The sequence below is a fragment of the Adiantum capillus-veneris genome, chromosome 2, assembly GCF_014529385.1.
Source record: "Adiantum capillus-veneris isolate H3 chromosome 2, ASM1452938v2, whole genome shotgun sequence".
In the NCBI taxonomy this organism is placed as follows: domain Eukaryota; kingdom Viridiplantae; phylum Streptophyta; class Polypodiopsida; order Polypodiales; family Pteridaceae; genus Adiantum; species Adiantum capillus-veneris.
This window is the reverse complement of record NC_140932.1, coordinates 114,656,342-114,678,106: the sequence shown is the minus strand read 5'-3', so window position 1 is coordinate 114,678,106 and position 21,765 is coordinate 114,656,342. Positions and strand designations below refer to the sequence as shown.

The window sequence follows — 21,765 nt, the reverse complement described above, 5'->3', positions numbered from 1 at the left end:
ACTATATAACAAACCTCATCACTAAGAGACTTTGCAAGAATCCCTCCTTGGCGTGTACTTTACACGGAAGACCCTGACACACATGCTTGTCCTCTATTGAGGTGGTGGCTGTATTCACATGGCCTTGATAAACATACATTAACCACCTTTGCTTTGACCACTCCTTTTGAGTTTAACCAATGGAGTGCTGCTGTTCTTCAACATACAAATCCTTATGAGAAGCCTTTTGCCTTATATACAAGTACATTCAAAAGCAACCTAGTAAAAGACCACAGTTATGAGAAAAGCTTTTCGAGGCGAATCTTGGCTGATGCAGAAGATTAAAGAGGAAAAGGGCATGTGCACCATAGGTGGCGCAAAGTGGAGACGAGCTGAGGTGCAGGGCAAGTGGTGTGAGGCAACGAAACTCATTGGGTGAGTTGGTTAGCTTGGCAAGAGTTGGGCGTATTAACACTAATGCATAGTCCACCAACACAAAAATTCTAAGGCGTCTTCAAAGAGAACCTTTCAAAATATCTCATTTTTTAAAAAAAGTGCTGACAAGTTAGTTTTTTTTATTCCACCAACACCATGCATCAGGCCGGGCACCTGGGACCATCCTTTGCCTTCAGATGCCGCCAAGGGCGATTAGTGGGGGTTGAACCCACCGAAAATATCTCATTCTTAAAACACATAGTAGTGGTGCAAAAATCTTCATCAACAGTTGTGCAAAATCTTTGAGTCAGATAGAAATATAAGCTCGATTTCCATTTTTAAGAGAAGTACTCTTTAAAAGCTAGAGACTACTCTTGTTAGTATGTCATTATTCGCGACACATCCTTAGAGAGAACCAAATTTTGGAGCTCGTGTGAGCAAAAAATATTTGCAAAGAGTGATCCAATTGAAAGGATTATTCACCCCATTCGTAATTCGATTACTAAAACTCCAAACATCCAGCTACTTGCTTAAAAATATTGAAGGAGCAGACTCAAATGTGTTTTAAGGATTTTGTTGACGACATGAACGTTTGTTGAAGATAGCAAGCAAAACTATCCGCAATGCACAAGATTGTGTAAAGATGTATGCATTCCTTCGAAGAACCTAATTCAGGAAGTGTATCTAGTCTTTCCCATAAATTGTTAAGATTGAGGGTGTATTTTATGAGATTGTATTCTAATCTACATTGCGAGAAGGTCCTGTCAAGGGCATTGGGATAGTAGCACCTAGGCGACCGGATAGTGTGTATGGAATGAGAGGGCATCTTTCATTTGCCTCAAACCTAGCTTCCATCTGCTTATGAAGTGTGTTGTTTGGTCGTGTGTAGCCGCAACATGACAATACAGCTCCAACCATAACTTGTTAAGAAATTGCATAAAGGTTAATTGACTAGATTATATGAGTTGCAAGTAGATCTTTGAGCAAATCTCTGTAATAATCATCCTTTTCTATTGATCCCAATAATATATTTGAAACATATTGGAATTTAACAAGGCCTTATCTTAATGATTTTGTACAAAACAATCCAAGGTGCAGCTATATGTAAATCTCAGGCAATTTAAAAACCCTTTGGAAGTATGCATATAAATATATATATTGTGCGCCTTGAAATTATTGCTACATGCAATAAGGCCTTGATTAGAGAACATGCCATGGGTGCATGCCCAAAGCACTGTGCACACGTAAGGCACTGTACATATGATCCCTTTTTTTTTGGGACATCCTTTGCTGGAAATGATGCGCAATTTGGTTGAAGAAATTAATGAAGAGCTGGATGTGCATAAATGATGACAACATTTGCTCGTGCTGACCATCAGTTGGTGATGTCCCAAGTCATTCAAAAACCAAAAAATGGCTAATGTTCAAAATCTCAAGAGTTTATGACATGCTAATTGGATGGTTTTGAGTGCTATTTCTGTCGGCTCACAAGCTGACTAAATTATTAGTCTAAAAGGAGCTTGTGGGCACCCTCTTAATGGAGGTGAAACCCGCAGAACTTTGCTTGCAGCACTTGGTTTAGTAGCAGCAGCTTTGTCAAAGGAGCTTCAATAGAGACCCTTCAATCATTCATGGATGGGTGATCCCTTAACCTGATGTGACGTAAACTGTCTCGTACGTATGATGTATGCTTATTGGTGTAGCCTTCGAAATTGGTCTCTCCGGTGACCAAAGCTCTAGAAAGCAAGTACCAGGTCCCCAGCATATTAAACATTGTTCCACCTCCTCCACATTGAACCTATTCACGAGTGACACATTGGCACACGTGTCTACTATCATCCATTCACCTGAAAGGGGTCATTGCAAAAAATGAAATCAAAACCTCAGTCAATAAACATACAATATAATAAACTCAATTACAAGGTTATTAGAAAATAAGATATAATTACTTAAGAGCCTAAGGTAAGGCTTTCAAGTGTATGCATGAGTGATCAAAACATAGCAAGCCAAGACCTACATTAGTTTCAAGCTCCACATTTCTGGTCTTAACACGGTGAACTATTCGTCCTAGAAATGGTTTTTCTTGACATTGTACAAAACAAGATCATCACACGCACACGGACACACACATGCACACGCATATGCACGCACAAACGAGTTTGTGCTTGCACACACTCACACCCACCCAGATATGCATGCACATACGACTCTTTGAGAAGGAGAGTACATGCTACCTTATCTTGAAAATGTAGCAAGGACTTAAGCTAGCATAAAATATCTACCATTTCCTAGGCATGAAATGGAGCTTTGTGAGAACAACATTGCAATCGTCCACAACATAATAGAGGCTAATCTAGCTCCCTTCTAAGGACCAAGATGGGCAAGCTTGCATTTTATGGGTATGGGAGCTCCTCTAACCCTAAGCTCAATCTATCGCTAAACATTGCCATCCAATGCCAGAAACCTACAGCAAAACGAAGAGAAAAATTACTAAATGCGGAAAGAAATATCATGGGCTTGTGCCATCTTAGTGAGCATCCTCTAGGAAATGATGCCAGACTCTTTGAGAAAGGAGAGTACATGCTAGCTTATCTTGAAAATGTAGCAAGGAGTTAAGCTAGCAGAAAATATCTACCATTTCCTAGGCATGAAATGGAGCTTTGTGAGAACATCATTGCAGTTGTCTACAACATAATCAAGGCTAATCTAGCTCCCTTCTAAGGACCAAGATGGGCAAGCTTGCATTTTATGGGTACACACACCACCAAGTCAATCTGGCCTCACATGCACCTACACCAATGTGCGCACACAAAACTTTGACATTCAAAGCAAATTATAACTCCAATTTTGGCCATATGCACAGAAAGAGGAGACTTTGTATCTGGCTTCAAGCTTCACTCGCCATAATGGCAGCAAAGATCACCCACAGACCTACTCGGCAAAGCATCTCTATGCTGCACAAATCAATGGAGGAGGCATGTGTAGAGAACAATATAACAGAATTCCTTTCCTTGGAAGATGTGTCATAATTGTTCCAATGTAACCAGAGTTTAACACACTCAGATTTTGAGCCAATACACCATTCTTTAGACTCCCCTCTTTTTCCAAGGAGAATGTAAAAAGGCTCAAAATGCCTCCAATCAAATTGTCACTAAACACTATCACGAGAACGGGCACCACGTGCCAACGGAAAAGAATAGACTGAACAACTTTAAGCACTTCAATAACAACTGAATTGAAAGAGAGAGAGAGCACATGCGACATGGAGTGGCAGAATTCCACCCTAGAGAGTACTAGCCTCAAATCTTGGCGCCCCTTTCAGTATTTCTTTATATTACTTGAAGTCAGTACAATGCTGGTACTCATGCTCTGCACCACCTCACCAAAGAGTCTAGAGACTGAGTCCTCCTCACTTATTTAAAGGCCCTTGGCCTTGAAACGAATTTTAAATGAAAAGCTTGAAACTCAAAAGAAACTGGTCCCAAAAGCTGGCGCTGAAAACTGCCCAGCATAAATCACAGAAATCTGTACAGAGATTATTTCTAACTCCTTGAAAGGGAAGAATTAGAATTAAGTTGCTACACAGGGTGCCATCAAATTCCTAGTGATTGCTTTTCGAGGTGCCATCACTCTCCTCTTTTAAGCATTGGCGACCCATTTCCTAGACCAGGGGCAAGTATTAGATTTTTGCGAGATGTTGTCTAAAAGACTGCTTAATCACCTTTGGAATTTAGTGCATCCTACTTAATATTGGCCCGAGGAATACACAAGATGGGAATGGATTATGCTCAATATATCACCCAGCATAGTTATGATTCTCATGTTGTCCCTCTTACAGAACCCCTACTGTCACTTGGAACCTCTGACTGCACCTCTGAAAGCCCCACTGACTGCTGAGCGTGATAATCAGTAAACACCTGACTGAACCTCCATTGGTGCCTCAGACGGCTGGTCAACCCCTGCTCTTAGGGAAAGCTAGGGGGCTTGATGCAACCAACTTATAGCCGAGGGACCTGAGTTATCAAAAGGCAGAAAAAGAAGAAGAAACTCAAGTTTACCAACTTCTGGGTTTGCGCCGAGGGGCCTAACTCAGTAAAAAGAGTCCTACACACTTAAAAATTGCGATGAGCAGGCCAGATATATGTGGGTCAGAGTGAGAGCGGAGACAGGAAGGGCACTCTACATTGCAATATGCTATTTTGTGACCCCCAGCAAACCTCATTATGCATCACCCAGGGGTCACTCACCCTACATGATACTGGATGAGGACATATGGGAGTTCTCTAGGGATGGAGATGCAATTCTTCTGGGAGACTTTAATGCCAGGTTGGGCCAGTTCCAGACAGCTTTCTACGATACCTCACAGGAAATGTGAGAGAATTGGATGTCAATGATATGGGATTGGCCGAGTGTTGGCAGGATGAAGAGCACACTGGATATGGGGGATATCTGATAGATTTGGGGACTGCACATGGACTGGCCATCTTGAATGGCCTCCAGAGATTTCGAGTGTCGAGTGGGTTCACTTGTTTTCCTCATAGACATGAGGCTAGCACAGTGGATTATGTTTTGGCTCAGCCCAGTTTCATACCCTCTATTCAGGACTTTACAGTCGGGCCTAGGCCCTATTGGGTGGCAGTAGATCATGCCCTCCTCACGTTTACTGTCTTATTCCAGTTCAACACAGATCGACTAGCACAGACATCTACACATACCCCATACACTTTTACGTGGGGGACTGATTTTGTCTACAATATAGATGGTGTCTACAAACGCTTATGCACAGAGGCTGGGCAACGACGACGTTCTGGAAACATACCCCAGAATAGCTGGTATGATGAGGAGTGCAGAGAGACCAGAGCCCGACTTCAGAGGAGGTACTTCTAGGAGTCATTATTCTCAGGCAGTTACAGATTGCTTCTCGGCATTTGGAATGACGAAAGAAGAGGGCGTTTCTAGCTCGACTAGAGCAGGATTTATATTAGTTGTTTTGAGCCAGGATTCAGGCGAGGTATGGCGACTCTTCCATGGGCACTCTCCCCCACCAGTCATCACTTCTACGGAGGTATGGGATCAGTATGGCCATCCCTATACATAGTCTCAGGGCAGCCACCTCTTCGAGATCCGCTATAGCCATGCCCACACACGTGCTTTCTTTACCGTACAGATGGTAAAGAAAAGCCATTGACAGGATGAAGATAGGAGAGTATATGATCACGATGGCTTGGTAGCAGAGCATTTTATACATGCCAGAGATCTACTTGCAGAGCTTCTAACAGTGATGTTCAACCGTGCCATGTGCGAGGGCCTACTTGATACTTGAAGTTTGTCCACTATCGTACCTATCTCCAAGTCAGGGGACCCTATTTGAGCCCGGGAACTACCGCACCATTATGATTGGACACATTGGCACGGTTGTACGCATCCATCCGTGAGCAACAGTTGAGTAGATGGGCAGAGAGAGAGGGTGTGCGGGCAACATGATAGGCACGTTTCAGGAGAGATTTCTCTACTCTTGATCATATTTCAACACTCAGAGCCATTATTGAGGAGGGGAGATCATGTGGGAGACGGCTCTATTGTTGCTCTGTGGATTTCCGCAAAGCCTTCGATATAGTGCCTAGAACTAGATTGATGTGCAGACTGCAGGAGATGGGGGTACCCAAAGAGTTGATTTGGGGGATCATGGGTCTATACAAGTCGGTAGTGGGGCATGTACGCACTCCAGAGGGGATTCCTGATTTGGTTCACTTCACTATTGGGATGAAACAGGGCTGCCTGCTATCCCCTACACTATTTGGCATGCATATGGATGAGGTTGCTGACTACATCGAGAGGGATGGTGAGAGAGGAGCACAATTGGCAGGGACATGGATCCCACTATTGTTATATGCTGATGATATTGTGTTGATTTCTGACTCCCCGGAGAGGATGCAATGTCATTTAGATGCTTTGTACACATTTTCCCACGATAGTGGATTGTCTGTTAACTTGGGAAAAACCACAACACCCACTCTTACATATGGCCAAGAGACGGTGGAGTATAGAGATGCATACACCTAGTTTTCATGAGAGAGCAGCAGAGACTAGATTGATGAGAGCTTATGCAGCCTTGGGAGGATTGGAGAAGATGTGTTCGCAGGTCCAGTTTCAGGAACCTCGAACAAAGCTGTGCCTTTTTGACACTCTAGTGGCTTCAGCTCTGCTTTATGGGGTTCAGATTTGGGGACCCTTAGTGGATCACCATGGAAAATCTGGTAGCACTGATGGATGAAGATGTATGGAGAGGCCTCTAGTCTCTATGATCTCTTGGCTGATTCGGGCTAAGGCCTCAGTGCCACATAAGATTATTCGAGCTGAGCTAGCTGCCCCCCTATCATAGTTGAGGCCCTTACTAGATCAATTTCCTTCATGCATCATTTATGGGACCTCCACAGAGAGAGAGATGCTCGGCTAGCCCTCGAGTCATCCCAACAGCTAGCGCTACAGGAGGGCACAACATGCTAGTATGGGCAGATGTCATCATGGTTTCAGTCACATGGCTTCAGCATGAATAGACTTCCTCCATTCCAGTACTCCTTGGATGCACCCTCCCTTTCTCTCACGCGGACAGAGTTCACTAGACTTATATGTTAGGATTTGATTCAACTAGATACCAGGAGCATATGGATACAACCGACACAAGAGTTGGGCACGAAGATGGATTTCTATAGAGAGCATCTTCTCCAACTAACAGAGTATGGATATGTGATCAGATCTATATGGACACTCATTTATCCTTTGGAATACGATGTGCTATTGGTCAGATGCGCACATCAACGCATCAGCTAGAGATTGAGATTAGTAGATTTAGGAGAGTACCCGCAGAGGCTAGGATATGCCACTTGTGTCATATAGAGCCAAAGATAGAGTTACATCACATTTGTCATTGTCCGGCATACTATGAGATACGAGGCCGCTTTCACTGTCTTTTATGAGGCCGCTTTCACTGTCTTTTCAGAGAGGGCTTTGGATTGTTGGCTAGAGTCATGAGATATCAAGATCAGAGATGCCTCGCGTTGTTTTTGCTAGAGTTGTGCAGACACAAGGAGAGTCACTTGAAGAGACCAGGCAGTGGGAGACATTCATAGAGGGAGATCATTGAATTCTTTAGAGCAAGGACTCAGCAGCCAGATGTTTTTGCCTCACAACAGACTTCAAAGCCCACTTATACCAGAGGTATATTAGTGGACAGATCCATTGAGCTCGGGAGAGCTAGACGCCCACGTCTACGAGGGCGACCACCACATCGACGGAGGCTCAATTAGAGGATCAGGACTATTGTAGCACGATATGGAAGACTCCCAGTACGACTATTTACACAAGCGAACATTGACGAAGCTCTTCAGCGACCCATGCAATACTTTCTCGGACAACACCCAATGCCAGGCATCCTAGGGCATTGACGATGATGCTGATGATGATTTTAGTATGACAATTTTAGTCTTTTAGTTTTCGTCTTTTTTAGTCTTTCATTTACTTCATTTTATTTCTATACCAAGACATTGTATTAGATCCACAAGGATTGTATCAATTTGATCTTATAGGTCATTTTGGCCTTTTGAAGACGTTTAATATAACATTTCATTTCTCTCTCTCTCTCTCTCTCTCTCTCTCGCTTATGCTAATGATATTGTGCTGATCTTTCTCAGATTCTCTAGAGGGGATGCAATGTCATTTGGATGCATTGCATGTATTTGCACAGGACAATGGATTGTCTGTGAACCTTGGTAAGACCAAGGTAATGGTGTTTAACACTACGGCGCAGTTGGTAAGGAGGTCCGCCCCCACTTTTACATATGGTCGAGAGATTGTGGAGTATGCAGATACATACACTTATCTTGGGGTGGTTTTCAGTGATCCAATATTTTCCCTGAGGCGTGTAGTAGATACGTGATTGACCAGAGCCTATGTAGCATTGGGGAGATTTGAGAGGATATGTTCGCAGGTTCAGTTCCAGTAACCTCGGACAAAGCTTTGGCTCTTTGACACTTTGGTCACTTCGGCCATGCTGTACGGAGTAGAGATATGGGGCCCCTCAGTTGATCATCATAGCAGAGATGGCAGTACTGATGGATGGAGATGTATGGAGCGGCCCTTGGTGTCTATGATTTCTCGGATGATTAGGGCCAAGGCCTCAGTACCACATGACACTATTAGGGTGGGCGGAGCTCGCTGCTCCTCCATTGGTAGTGGAGTCACTCACTCGATCAATTTCATTTAGGCATAGCACCTGGGCTCTCCCTAGAGACAGATATGCTCAATTAGCACTAGAGTCTTCACAACAACTGGTATTGTATGCAGAGATGGCATCTTGGTTTCAGTTACATGGATTTGGTATGGATCGGCTACCCCAATTGCAGTACTCTTTGGATGCACCCTCCATCTCCCTCACTAGGGCAAAGATTACCAGGCCCATCAGACAGGACTTGATTCAGTTGGATATGAAGAGGACATGGATACAGCCTACACATGAGTTTGGTATGAAGATGGCTTTCTATAGAGAGCAACTTCTCCAGCTCACGGAGGATGGTTTTGTGATCAGACTAGGATACATGGATACTCATCTATCTCACGGGATACGATGTGCTATTGGTCAGATACGCACACCCTGACATCAGTTAGAGATTGAGACAAGCAGATTTAGAGAAGTACCCACTGAGTCCACGATTTGTTAGGTGTGCCAGATAGAGCCCAAGACAGAGCTACATTACATTTGTCATTGCCTAGTATACTATGAGATACGAGGTCGCTTTCACTGTTTATTCAGAGAGGATTTTGGACCACTTTCTAGAGTCATGAGATACCAGAATCAGAGATGCCTCATATTATACTTAATGGAGATTCACATACACAGAGAGGACCTCTTGAAGAGAGACACAATGAGAGAGATCAAGCGACAGCAGCAGATTGCAGATTTCTTTCAGTCACAAAGAGAGGAGTTCGAGCAGCCCCCACAGCATAGCAGCACCAGAGGCCCCAAAGGCATACTGCTTGATCGGGCGATAGAGTTGGGACGGTCCCGTCGCCCACGGATGAGGGGGCCCTCTGGACATCAACGCAGATTGCGACAGAAGATCCATACCATACTGGCACGACATAGGAGCCGTCCCGACAAAGTGCCTACCTTGGAGGACATTGAACCTCTATAGCCTTTTGGATACTGATGTATATGTATATGATTCCTCTACTATCAGAGAGTTCCATTGTATCAGCCCATCCTTTGTATTCCCTTTGCATCAGCTTTCACCCCACCCCTACCCATTGTTTTCTTTTTAATTCATTGTACTTTTTGTACCCAGACCTGGTATTCGATTCACCACATGTAACCTTTTGGTCTCATAGGTCATTTTGGCCTTTTGAAGACGTTAATATTACATTTCATTTCTCTCTCTCTCTCTCTCTCTCTCTCTCTCTCTCTCTCTCTCAGTTGTTTTGAAGTTCTAAAGTGTCGCTATCTCTATGTTTCCATTCGATCCCTTGTCGGAAGTGATTACAGTGGTATTAGAGCACAACTTACTTCCTTGCCCTCTCCATATTGGAGCTCTATCCTGTCAACATGTACGGAGCACAGGGAGATCACACTACATAAGGAGCAAGTGTAGGCTTAGGCTTATGTTAATGGCTAAGTACAACTAGACATCAATCCTCTCACTCCCTCATGAATTCATCTCATGAATGGTTTACAAGGAAGAAAAGGTCTCCTTTTATAGGTGAAGGAAACCCCACGGGTTACACAAGAAAGAGAAGAGTCACTGTGAACAGAACTGACAAAGTTTGAAATGAGCTGTCCCTGCATGATGTGGGCAGACTGGGGTCTAGTATTTTGATCATATCTCCTCAACCGTGACTCCAAATAAAAAAGTAAAAATAGGGGCAGAAAATTCAGCTCATAAGCTACGACTCTCATTTTACATACTTTTTCCAATTCGGATTGGAATCTTGTGTAAAAATCATCAAAATAGGATACATTTCTGGTAGCAAAAGTCTTCTTGTGGTCCTTTTAGCCTAGACTTTCATTTGATTCCGAAGGACACTTCATGCAATATGAAAGCATGACATTGATCCTTGACAAAGTTTTGTAAGCATCTTTGCTATAATTCATTAAAATGAGTGCATCTTTGAAAATCATGCAAGCTATGTCCCGCTAGAATATGATTCCTTCCTAGTAGCTATTAAAAAGAAATATAAGAAATATAAAAAATACATAGAATATATATATATTGAAAGTTACCATAGATATAAGATCTAAGTAGGGTGTGAGATGATAATGAGATAGTAAAAAGAAAGAACCAATGCTTTTTGCCCCAAGTTAAGAGGCGGAGCTATTGATGCTTTTCCCATAGTATTTTCTGACGGTAAATATGTTACCCTTGAGATAAATAATAGGATGAGATAGAAAGCTTATTATTATACTTAGATATGCATATGTACATTATAGGTAATGTACTTCTGTATCTAAAAAGTTGCAAGATAAATCTTGTAGCATTTGTTCCCACTATGTACGTGTCACAATACGACATCCACCCTCTCTAAACCTGCACATCCTCCGGTATGGCCATATTTTCTCTTTGTAAGATCAGCCCTCTTGTATATCTTCCTTGCTTTCTTCTTCACTGGATGATTCTAAAGCTTCATCTTCACTTTGATCTTCACTTGTGTTTTGCTCTTTCTCATCGTCAACATCTTCTGGATCATTTTCTCCTCTTCTCTTAAACATTCTGATCCTTTTTCCTGCAATGGGAATCTTTACTTCTGTACCATCTAGTTCACAAAAGCTGTAAGTAGCATTTTCATGCACATGCTTTACAGCATACGGTCCAAACCATCTTTTTGAAAACTTACGCATGACTGTGTGCTGGTTATCAAGGCTACTATCATACACTAAAACCCAGTCACCTTTGTCAATTGCTTTGCTCCTGAGCCGATGTCGCTTATCAAAGTAGTCCTTGTTTTTCAACCTTGCATTTTTGAATCGTTCTTTTGCATCCTCAATGTCTCTAGGTCTTCTCTTTAGTTTCCTTATGCACAATGCAAGGAGCTCCTTTGCTAAGCCTCTCTTGCCAAAGTAGTGCATTCCATGTGGGAATTGTATTTTCAATCGGCATCACTGGCTTTTGACCATACATCAGCTCCGCAGGTATATAATCAGTTACTGAGCTATGTGTTGTACAATCAGCCTATAAAGCATATGGTAACAGTTTTGGCCACTCACCAACTCTTCCTTCGCAAGCCTTGGTCAAAGCTTTGATGATAGGAGGATGCCCTCTTTCACTCTTTCCATTGCCTTCATGGTTGTAAGCTGTAGTAAGAGAAAGCTTGATTCCTAACCTGGAAAAGAACTCCCTTGCTTCCTCGGCATCCAGTTCACCTCTGTTTGTAGTGATCTTTCCCACACAACCATAATGGCAAATCACCTCGTCAAGAAGGAATTTGCATACAGATTCTGTGGTTTTAGTTCTTAATGCTCGCCCTTCTACCTGTTTTGTTAGGTCCTCTCGTGCAAGAACTAAGTATCTCATCTGCCAGAGTCCTAAAGGCATTGTGACTAGATCCACAACCCATTTATGGTGCATGGCTAGTGGATATGTAGGGTGCAATCCATCACGATGCCGGACATTTGAATACATTTGACAAGTTACACATGACTCTACAAATTGAGATACATCTTTATACATACCCTTCCACCAGTATTTTTCTTTCAACTTGGAGAAGGTTGCCCACACACCACTGTGTCCAGCCCATATACTCTCATGAAACTCTTGCATGAGCTTTACTTGAGTCTCTTTTTTACATATAATCCTTTGTGATATAGCACCCTTTTGTTTAGGATGCTTCCACAAGTAACCATCCCTCAAAAAGTACCCATATGCTTTCCTGCATGTCCTCTTGAATTCTTGTTCACACCAATCATCCTGTTTTGCTAGAGTACTCAAGTAGCTCCCAATAAGAAGCCAATCACCTTCATAAAGCTCTTTCAAGAACAATTTAAGTGGATTAGTCATGCAGACATTGTTACCTTTGACATGAGAGATAGAATAGAACTTTGTGCCTACATCATCTCCCTCGTCAATCATCTGTGACTCATCTTCATACCTTGCCCTTAATAGCATATCTGCCACTGTATTGTCTTTACTTGCAATATGCTTAAACTCGGGATTTTAGGACTTAATGTAGGCAATCCACCGCAACATAGCAATGTCTGGCGTTGAGCAACTTGTAGTCATCCCAAGACAATCTGTTTCTACAACCACACATGCACCAATTATGTACTCTTTCCCATTTTTCAAAGCTATAACCATACCCCATAACTCTTTCTTTATGTGTGGATAGTTTCTTTGGCGAGCACTTAGTACCTTTGCTCCAAATCTCACCACATACCTGTGTCCTTCTTCGTCATCTTGTTCTATTGCCCATCCAATTCCTGTAGGATAGTGTCTATTGTCACAATTACTGACCTTTGACATTCATAGTCTACCTTTCTCAGAGTTGGTGCTGACTGGAGCAACTCCTTTAGCTTTTTCATGGATTTTAAACTTTTGATTCTTTGTAAGCAATTGATAAAGAGGATCATTTACATGTGCATAATGTGGAATCCAAATAACATAAAAGACACATGCTCCCAAAAACCTTCTAAACTCAGTGATGTTAGTGGATGTTTCTTTCATTCTTTGGATGGCATCTACCTTTGTTGGACAAGGTTTCCTACCATATGGCCCACACATGTGCCCCACAATGAGCACTTCATCGACACCAAACATAAACTTTTTCTCTGACAAAGTAAGATTCACTTCCTCCAACCTAGATAGAATTTTATCACAATCATTTATGTGACTTATCACAAATCTGCGACATCCCCTGAGATCCAAAGCTTCATTTTTATCACTTTCTTCATATGCTTTGATAGGAAAATCATCAATGAAAGGCATTGTGATTTGAGGAATAAAGTCACGTAAGACCTTATTCATCCCATTCATCATATGTACAACCGAGTTGGTTGCTCCCTGTGGCAAGATACACATCCTTACCAAACCCAAAGGTGTCCTCATGGTTGTCAAGTCTCTGCTTTCAATTGCAAGCTGGAATTGATCATACCCCGAGTAGAGATCCCTCATCGAGTAGATTGTCCTCCCTACAAATGCCTCTGCAAACTCATCCACAATTAGACCTGTACCTACATTTCTAATTGTCACCTTGGTTACTGGTTGCATATCTTGAATGAAGCGTAGAGCACCATTCTTCTTTGGAACTGTAAACCACCTGTTTGAATATGGAGCACAAGCAGGCTCCAAAATTCCCATTTTGATCTTCTCATTCAATAGCTCTACTAACTTGGGCAAATGAGTCTTTAGAACCGGAATAGGTCGCAGATTCCAAGCACATGAGGTATTGTAAAAATTACCATAGGAGCTACAATAGAAAGATCAACACATCCTACCTCATGTGGCTCAAATGCAAAAGCCTTACCATGCTTTGAAAGCATTTCTTTAAAGCACTTTGTCTTCTCTTGTGTTAGGAACTCCTCGCAACCAATTTGCAACTCTTGAAAAGACTCCTTTGTGTAGGTATGCCCAAATTTTTTAGGATTCCTCAAACTTGGTTGCAAAGAAGCCTGCTCAATCTTTTCCCTAATGTTGGGTGGTAAGAGTGAAGCTACTGGTTTCACCTTTTTTGCTACACTCCACTCTTGTATTTAGTTTCGACATGGACTTTTGGGCCAAGTTTTTGGTTTTCTTTGAAGGCTTCTATTACTTGATACATTTCCATAGAGCATACTTCCACAACTTCACTTTCAAAATGCAAACTAAACTCCATTATAGCATCAAGCTCAACCATAGTATCTAAAAATGAAACTTGCTCACACAAATCCAAAACATTTTCAGTAGGCTCTAGCAACCCACTCTTTTTCATGCCTTTTTGTACATTATGTACATATTGTCTCTCACATCTCTTCAAATCTTCAAGTTCTGTAAAACATACTGATCTATTCCTTGTTACCAAGGAGCCCGTTGAGAAAGTTTCACTTATTTTTGGATTAGGCGAGACCCTTTTTCTTTCTGTACCACTGCAACCCCGCTTTACAATGGTACTTAGGTCCCGCTGTGTCTCCAAATACTGAAGCGCGGCCATGACGAAGCACACACGCAGAATCGAGAGAACAGTGTTACTATGGCATGGAATATGCTAGGAAGAGGTATGTGAAACCTAATCCAGTAGCACCTCCTCCACCTAGAAACACTATGGGAAATGCACCAGGTTTTCCACTGGGGTTGAACATTGAGCACCTGAGAAGGTCGAAAAATCGTCCATGAAGATGCGAAGATGATCCGTAAGCAGAGGACAAAAAATGAGATATACCGCCCTATTGAAAGAGTACAGTATCTCTTTTTCTCCGTTTAAATGTAGCTGTTGTTTTTTTTTGGGGTGGAGTCTCTTTGTCTTTATCCTCTTCTCTTCTTCATCCATAGCAGAAGGAGGTGTTGTAGGTTTTGGAGAGACCTGTTGCTGCTTGCCACCATAGTTAGGAGATGGGCGTAGTTACGCTATCGAAGATATTCGTGTTAGCCGCTGGTTCCCTAGCCTAGCGTGGTCTAGTTTCGTATGGTATAGTGGGTCTAGTTTGTCGAGTAGGCTCAAGGGTCTTCTTGCCCATTAGTTGGGTGGATCTGAATGTTGCGTGACCGAAGAAAGTGTCAACCCTTCTTACCTAGTAGAAGTCCTCCAACCCCACTTTTGGTGTGATAGTACAGACCATGTAAGAAGGGATTGTGATCGTTTTAGTGATGCTTTGACAAAAGATGTTGTCTATTTTAAGGATGGTAAAATCCACTTAAGAGAGACAGGTCTACCCTTGAGAACTAACTTCGGGAAGGGGGGAATGCAGACCTTTGTTTAAGATATGGCACATAACCATGCCACCTCTTCAGTTGAAGCATCTACTTATGGAGTAAAAATTGAGCATTTTAGTGATGAAGAGGGAGGTGAGTGACCATCATGGTCGACTCTGGCCAACTGTCATGCAATTAGCTAAAAAGGGAAAGCTTACAAGAGAGACTCTACATGAAGCAGATGATTGCATACGTCTAGAAACAGGGTGGAATGATCCAGTGGATTCAATGTCTGTCCATGCCTACATTAAAAATTGCCAAAGCCATGAAGCCATTGTAGAAGACCAACGTAGGCGAGAAAATGGTGATGAAGGGCCTTCGAAAAGAGCTACAAGAAGTGGAGGGAGGAATGATGTAGCTCCTTTGCGAGCACCACCAACACAAGAGGCACCTTTACCAGAAGTGACCATGGAGGAATCTACAACAGGAAAGAAAAAGGAGCCAACAAAAGGTAAGCCAAAAGGATCAGCTTACAAACTACAATCTGACAGTGAGCTTGCTACAGACTTGAAGAAAGTTCTAGAGAAGAGGATTTTGAATAGCAAGGTTGAGTTTACTTTGGGTGAGGTGCTTTGCATAGCCAAGCGTGAATTCCATGAAGAAATTATCGACATCATCAAGAGAAAGAAGCAAACACTTGGAGAGTCTATTCGCCCACAAGCTGAAGGCGATACTGTGAAGACACAAGGAGTACAGGTGCATGCTAAAGAAGGTGATGAAGCTATGGTGAGATGCTACCAATCTTCTTGGAATGTAAGGCAAGTGAAATTTACTGATGATGGGGAAGAATCTCAAAGTATTCCTAGGAGTCACTATTCTAGAAGCCATTGGGTATGGGCTACTACAAAGACATTAATCAAGGTAGGTGATCTTGAAGAACCATTTGTTGCCTTAATGGTTCTGAAATAACTATAATGTCAAAAAGTCTTTACAACAAATGTAAATGGCCAATGGACACAGAACATGGTTGGATGGTCAGAGTGGCAAACAATCCATCACGAGAATTATATGCAGCATGTCCAAATGTAAAGGTGACAATAGGTGATGTAAAAGTTGAACAAAACTTCTTTATACATGGCACATCTTCATATCATCTTATCCTTGGACAACCCTACATTTTGGGAGTTTGAATGGAAACAAAGGTAATGGATGATGGTTCAGCTTATTCCAGGATACGAAGCAAAGATGATAAATGTGTTGTTTAATTTCTCATAGTTTGTGTAAACCATGAGATCGTGACAACCTCAGAGATCATCCTCTATCAAAGGTGAGCAAAGAGTTTCATGACCATAGAGAAATGATGGGTTTTGGACTGGCCATGGTGTCCTCTCAACCACCACTCATTTGTATGCCATGTGTCATGGACAACTAGCATCACTGCCCAGGCGAGAGTCCACCCAATGTGAACCCAGGCCAATTGTAACTGCTGTTCAAAGCGAACTATAATTGTTGTCCATGTCTTGTGACTTTGTAGCCTGCTACATCAGCAAAACAATTGAGGTGAATTACAGGATGCCTACGACAGCTTTTGGCTGGGGACCAGGACACCAACAAGCACAATAGCTACCATGACTAGTTCAAGGATTGCATGTCGTTAGTCTGAATTTCTGTATAAAAAGATTCCGGAACATGCGACATATTTTGGGAGAGATTTCCTTGTAGCTATAGCCTTTTTCGTGTCTTTTTGAAGCACAATGAATTTTGTTTTTTTTGAAAAAGGATTTCCTCAAAAAGTAAAAAGTGACATTTCAAGAGCTTCCTGTTGAGGACAGAGTACTCAGCACTAGAAGACAAATGATGAGATAGTGTTTGCCTTTGAATGAATGTTTATAACACTCAGACAGGAAATCTTTTGTAGATTTCTGCCATATTTGCTTGATTCATCCCTTCTTTGAAAGAGGAGATAACTTTGTTCTGTACTTTCTTCATATTACTTAAGCCTTTCGGCCCGCTGTATCTGTGATAACAGAGTATTACTCACTTTCAAATAAGATACTTGCAGATGCAATTGGTGTGTCCTTGCAAAAAGTCCAGCAAGGAGAGCAACGATTCAGGAAGCAAGCTCTATATATATAAAGCCTTGATTAATTGAGAGAGCTTGTAGATGAGCCTTTTTGGCAACGTGTACTGGTGTGGTTCACATTAGTAAAAAGATAGAGTTACTGTCCACAGAATTTTACCAGTAATGGGTTTTAATGCCTTAAAAGGGACCTTACTCATTCTAAGTATATCCTTCTGTCCTTTCCATACCCATGCAAACAAGCCTTGTGTGTTGCATACCTAAACACACATCTTAGGCATGTATCCCATCCCCACAGTCACAAGTAAGTTTAAGCCATCTCAAGAAATGAAGTCATGCCAGCTATTCATGCATTGCCCATTCAAAACAACTAAAAACAACATACCATTTGGTCGCTTGTCACCACATAGACAAAGCTCCTCACTTTCTATACTGATGTGCTGACTCTTTCCATCAATAGTTTCAAACCTAATAAATGTTTCTGTTGGGTGACGTAGCTGGAATGAGGGATGGATGCGGAGACGAGCAGTCCTGCATATGTGCTTAAAGTTGCATCTCTCTCTCTCTCTCTCTCTCTCTCTCTCTCTCTCTCTCTCTCTCTCTCTCTCCTACCCCGCGCGCTGCCCCTCGCCCCTCGCTGCCGCCACTGCGCTCCCGCTTTGGCCCCTGCGCTCCTGCTTTCCCTCGCCCCCCGCTGCTGCCACTGCGCTCCCGCTTCCCCTAGCCCCCCGCTGCTGCCCCTGCGCAGGTAAATCTCCCCCCCTCTCCCGCCCCGCACCCGCACCCCCCTGAGTCTCTCCCTCTCCCGCCCCGCAACCACACCCCCTGGCCCTGCCCCTGCGCCCCTACCCCGCGCGCTGTCCCCCCCGCCCCCGTTCCAACGTACTAACTTTTTAACCCCCCTTTTTAACTCTATCGTGCTGCCCCTCTCTCTCTCTCTCTCTCTCTCTCTCTCTCTCTCTCTCTCTCTCTCTCTCTCTCTGCCGTTTTCATTGTCTATTCAGAGAAGGTTTTGGGCCTCTATCTAGGGTCATGAGGTATGAGGATCAAAGATGTCTTGGGCTATATCTACTTGAGTTACACAGGCATAGAGAAACTTTACTGAGGAGAGCTGAAGAGAGACATCCCCAGAGACAGATCACAGATTTCTTTACACTAGATATTGTACACCCAGAAGAACAGACAGAGGAGCAGCCAACGGCGGTGGAGAGGTCTACCCGCACTACTGGCATTCTCATAGACCGAGCATTGGAGCTAGGGAGATCTAGACGACCCCGAGGGAGAAGAGGAGCTACACAATTTCGAAGGAGGCTACGGCAAAGGATTCAAGCCATACTCTTTCGTCGTCCAGAGTGCAGATGAAGATGGATCTCTACTCCCCTCCCATATTGTCTTCACATTGTACTGCTTAGTTTAGGATCCCGCAGTATTTATATTTTGTTATCCTAGTTTAATTTATTTTGTTAATCTGACTTTGTATCAAATACACCGCATTGTAACTTTCTGGTCTCGTAGGTCACTTTGGCCTTTTGAAGACGTTAATATAACATTTCATCTCTCTCTCTCTCTCTCTCTCTCTCTCTCTCTCTCTCTCTCTCTCTCTCTCTCTCTCTCTCTCCTACCCTGCCTGCCGCCCCCCCCCCGCCGCTGTTTTAACTCTATCGTGCTGCCTCTCTCTTTCTCTCTCTCTCTCTCTCTCTTCCCTACCCCGCCTGCTGTCCCCCCCCCCCCCCCCCCCCCCCCCCCCCCCCCCCCCCCCCCCCCCCCCTTCTCTCTCTCACCCGTACTCTATCGCGTTTTTCCATTTTCTCTCTCTCTCTCTCTCTCTCTCTCTCTCTCTCTCTCTCTCTCTCTCTCTCTCTCTCTCTCTCTCTCTCTCTCGGGTAAAACCAAAGTTATGGTGTTTAACACCACACCGTAGTGGGTTAGGAGATCAACACCTACATTTGCATATGGCCAGGATACAGTAGAGTACACAGATGCATACACATACCTTGGTGTGGTATTTGCAGGACCGAAGTTTACTCTTAAGAAAGCAGCAGAGGCTAGATTGTCCAGAGCCTCTGCGGCCTTGGGAGGGTTGGAAAGGATGTGTTCACAAGTGCAATTTCAGGAACCACGAACAAAACTTTGGCTCTTTGATACTGTGGTGGCTTCGGCTATGCTCTATGGGGTCCAGATTTGGGGACTATCTGTGGATCAGGATAATTGGAAGCCAATGGAGAGACCTTTGGTATCTATGATTTCCCAAATGATTAGAGCTAAGGCCTCCGTACCACACGCGATTATCCGAGCGGAACTAGCTGCCCCTCCGATAGAAATTGAAGCTCTTACCAGATCAGTGTCCTTTATACATGGTTTGTGGGATACAAATAATTGCCGCTATACTAGATTGGCCCTCGAATCCTCTCGACAGTTAGCAATGAAAGGGGATGATACATCATGCTGGTATGCGCAACTGTCTTCGTGGTTTCAGAGACACGGGTTCAATATGGAAAGATTACCCCCCTACCAATACTCTCTTGAGGCTCCATCACTGGCAATTACACGAATGGAGATTAATAAAATCATCCGTCAGGATCTTATACAGTTGGATACTAAGAGGACATGGGTAGACCCTACACAAGAATTGGGCACGAAGATGGCCGACTACAAAGAAAAATTCCTACAGCTATCTGAAGATGGATTTGTGACTCGCCCGAGCTACATGGATACCCACTTGTCTCATGGTTTGAGATGTGCTATTGGTCAGATTCGTACATCCTCACACCGGCTGGAAATTGAATTTGGCAGATTTAGGGGAATCCCACCTGAGAGCAGAATTTGCAAGTTATGCGGAATGGAGCCGGAGACAGAATTACACTACATATGCCATTGCACCATATACTATGAGATACGTGGGCGTTTCCATTGCCTATTTAAAGAAGGCTTTGGACCTCTAGATAAAGTCATGCAATACCAAGATCAAAGATGCTTAGGCTTGTACCTACTGGAAATACATCGGCACAGGGATAATCTAATGAGAAGACAAAGAGCACTACAGCCTCAGAGGCATATCACAGATTTCTTCGGATCGAGAGAAGCAGGAGGGGAAGGAGAAGCAAGAGACCAGCAACCAGCACAAAGGAGTACCCACATCCATACCAAAGGCACCCTCATTGACACGGCGATTGAGCTTAGGAAATCGAGACGACAACGACCGAGATGTAGAAGCACACTTCACCGGAGGAGACTACAACAAAGGATTAGAAGCATTCTAGCCACACACCCAGAATGCTCCTAAGAAGTTTATTCAATACTTTGTATTTAGTTTTTCACATTTATTTTCACACTTTCACACTTTTCACACTTAGTACTTTAGTACTAAGGTACCCAGACTTTGTAACAGATTCACCACTTTTGTATCAGTTTGGTCTCATAGGTCATTCTGGCCTTTTTGATGACGTTCATATAACATTTCATTTCATTTCATTTCTCTCTCTCTCGTCCGTGCTCTATCGCGGCCCCTCCCTTGCCATACCTCCTCGCGTTTCCCCACCCGCTGCTAGTGTGGATGCACACGTGCACTTAGTGGCTCTTTTTCGGACGGCGATCAAGCATGAGGAAGCTGAACGATAAAGCTGACCCCCTAGAGGATGCCATTCAAAAGTGCAAAGAGGAAATGATGGAGACCATTACCAAGATGAACCGCAATCTCTTGGGCACAATAAACATGCTCGAAGGACGCGTGCTGATCCAAGAGAGCAAGATAAATACGCTGGAAGACCGAGTGACGATTCATGATGAAGAGATTGCGTCACTCAAGAAAGACCTCGCCGAAGCACGATCAAGAAACACACTGGAAGAGGGCGAACTGCAAACCTCAGTGTTCGAAGAAATCAACACGATCAAGGAGCAAGTGCGGGCCATCAAAGAGGGAGAAGAGCAACACAAAGAGATGACGACTTCTTGGGTGGATGTTCTTACCAAAACTCAACAAAAGGCGGATGAAGCCGAGAAATGGATCAAGGTGGCCAAGAAAGGAAAAGGCAAGGAGATAACGCCCACGTCCACACCCACTATCATTAATTAGACACTAGAGGAGGAGCAAAGAAGACGGGTGCGCGCTTTACATGTGAGAATTTGTGGTCTTAGAGACAAAAGCAATGTGGACGAAGAGGTAAAAGAACTCATGGCCTTAATGGGGGTTCATGAGCCGACGCACACAAGAGCATGGAGAGTGGGCAACATAAAGAAAAATGGAAGCAGTGGGGAAACCTCAAAAGAAAGAGCACTCATCCTCCGTTTTCCCTCCATGGAAGCGAAGAAGTCCTTCTTGAAGAAAAGACCAAATCTTAAAGAGATGGGCATCTTTCTCGGGGATGATCTCACCCTCTCGCAGATTGCTCATATGCAGGAAGTAAT

At 43.4% G+C, this 21,765-nt stretch overlaps 1 protein-coding gene across 3 annotated transcripts in view; it reads right to left on the bottom strand.

The window, feature by feature from the left end:
* Positions 1 to 1,533: 1,533 nt before the first annotated feature.
* Positions 1,534 to 21,765, bottom strand: part of HGL1 (heteroglycan glucosidase 1) — a 216,693-nt gene continuing 196,461 nt past the window's right edge. For 2 of the 3 annotated variants that reach the window (XM_086488764.1, XM_086488771.1), the window contains 2 exons: positions 17,747 to 17,892; positions 1,534 to 2,261 (listed from right to left, as the gene is read on the bottom strand). In XM_086488764.1, coding sequence (XP_086344890.1) covers positions 2,062 to 2,261; positions 17,747 to 17,892 — 346 coding nt within the window. In that variant the 3' untranslated portion in view covers positions 1,534 to 2,061. The remainder of the gene's footprint in view (positions 2,262 to 17,746; positions 17,893 to 21,765) is intronic. The other variant, XM_086488780.1, reaches the window with a different exon arrangement.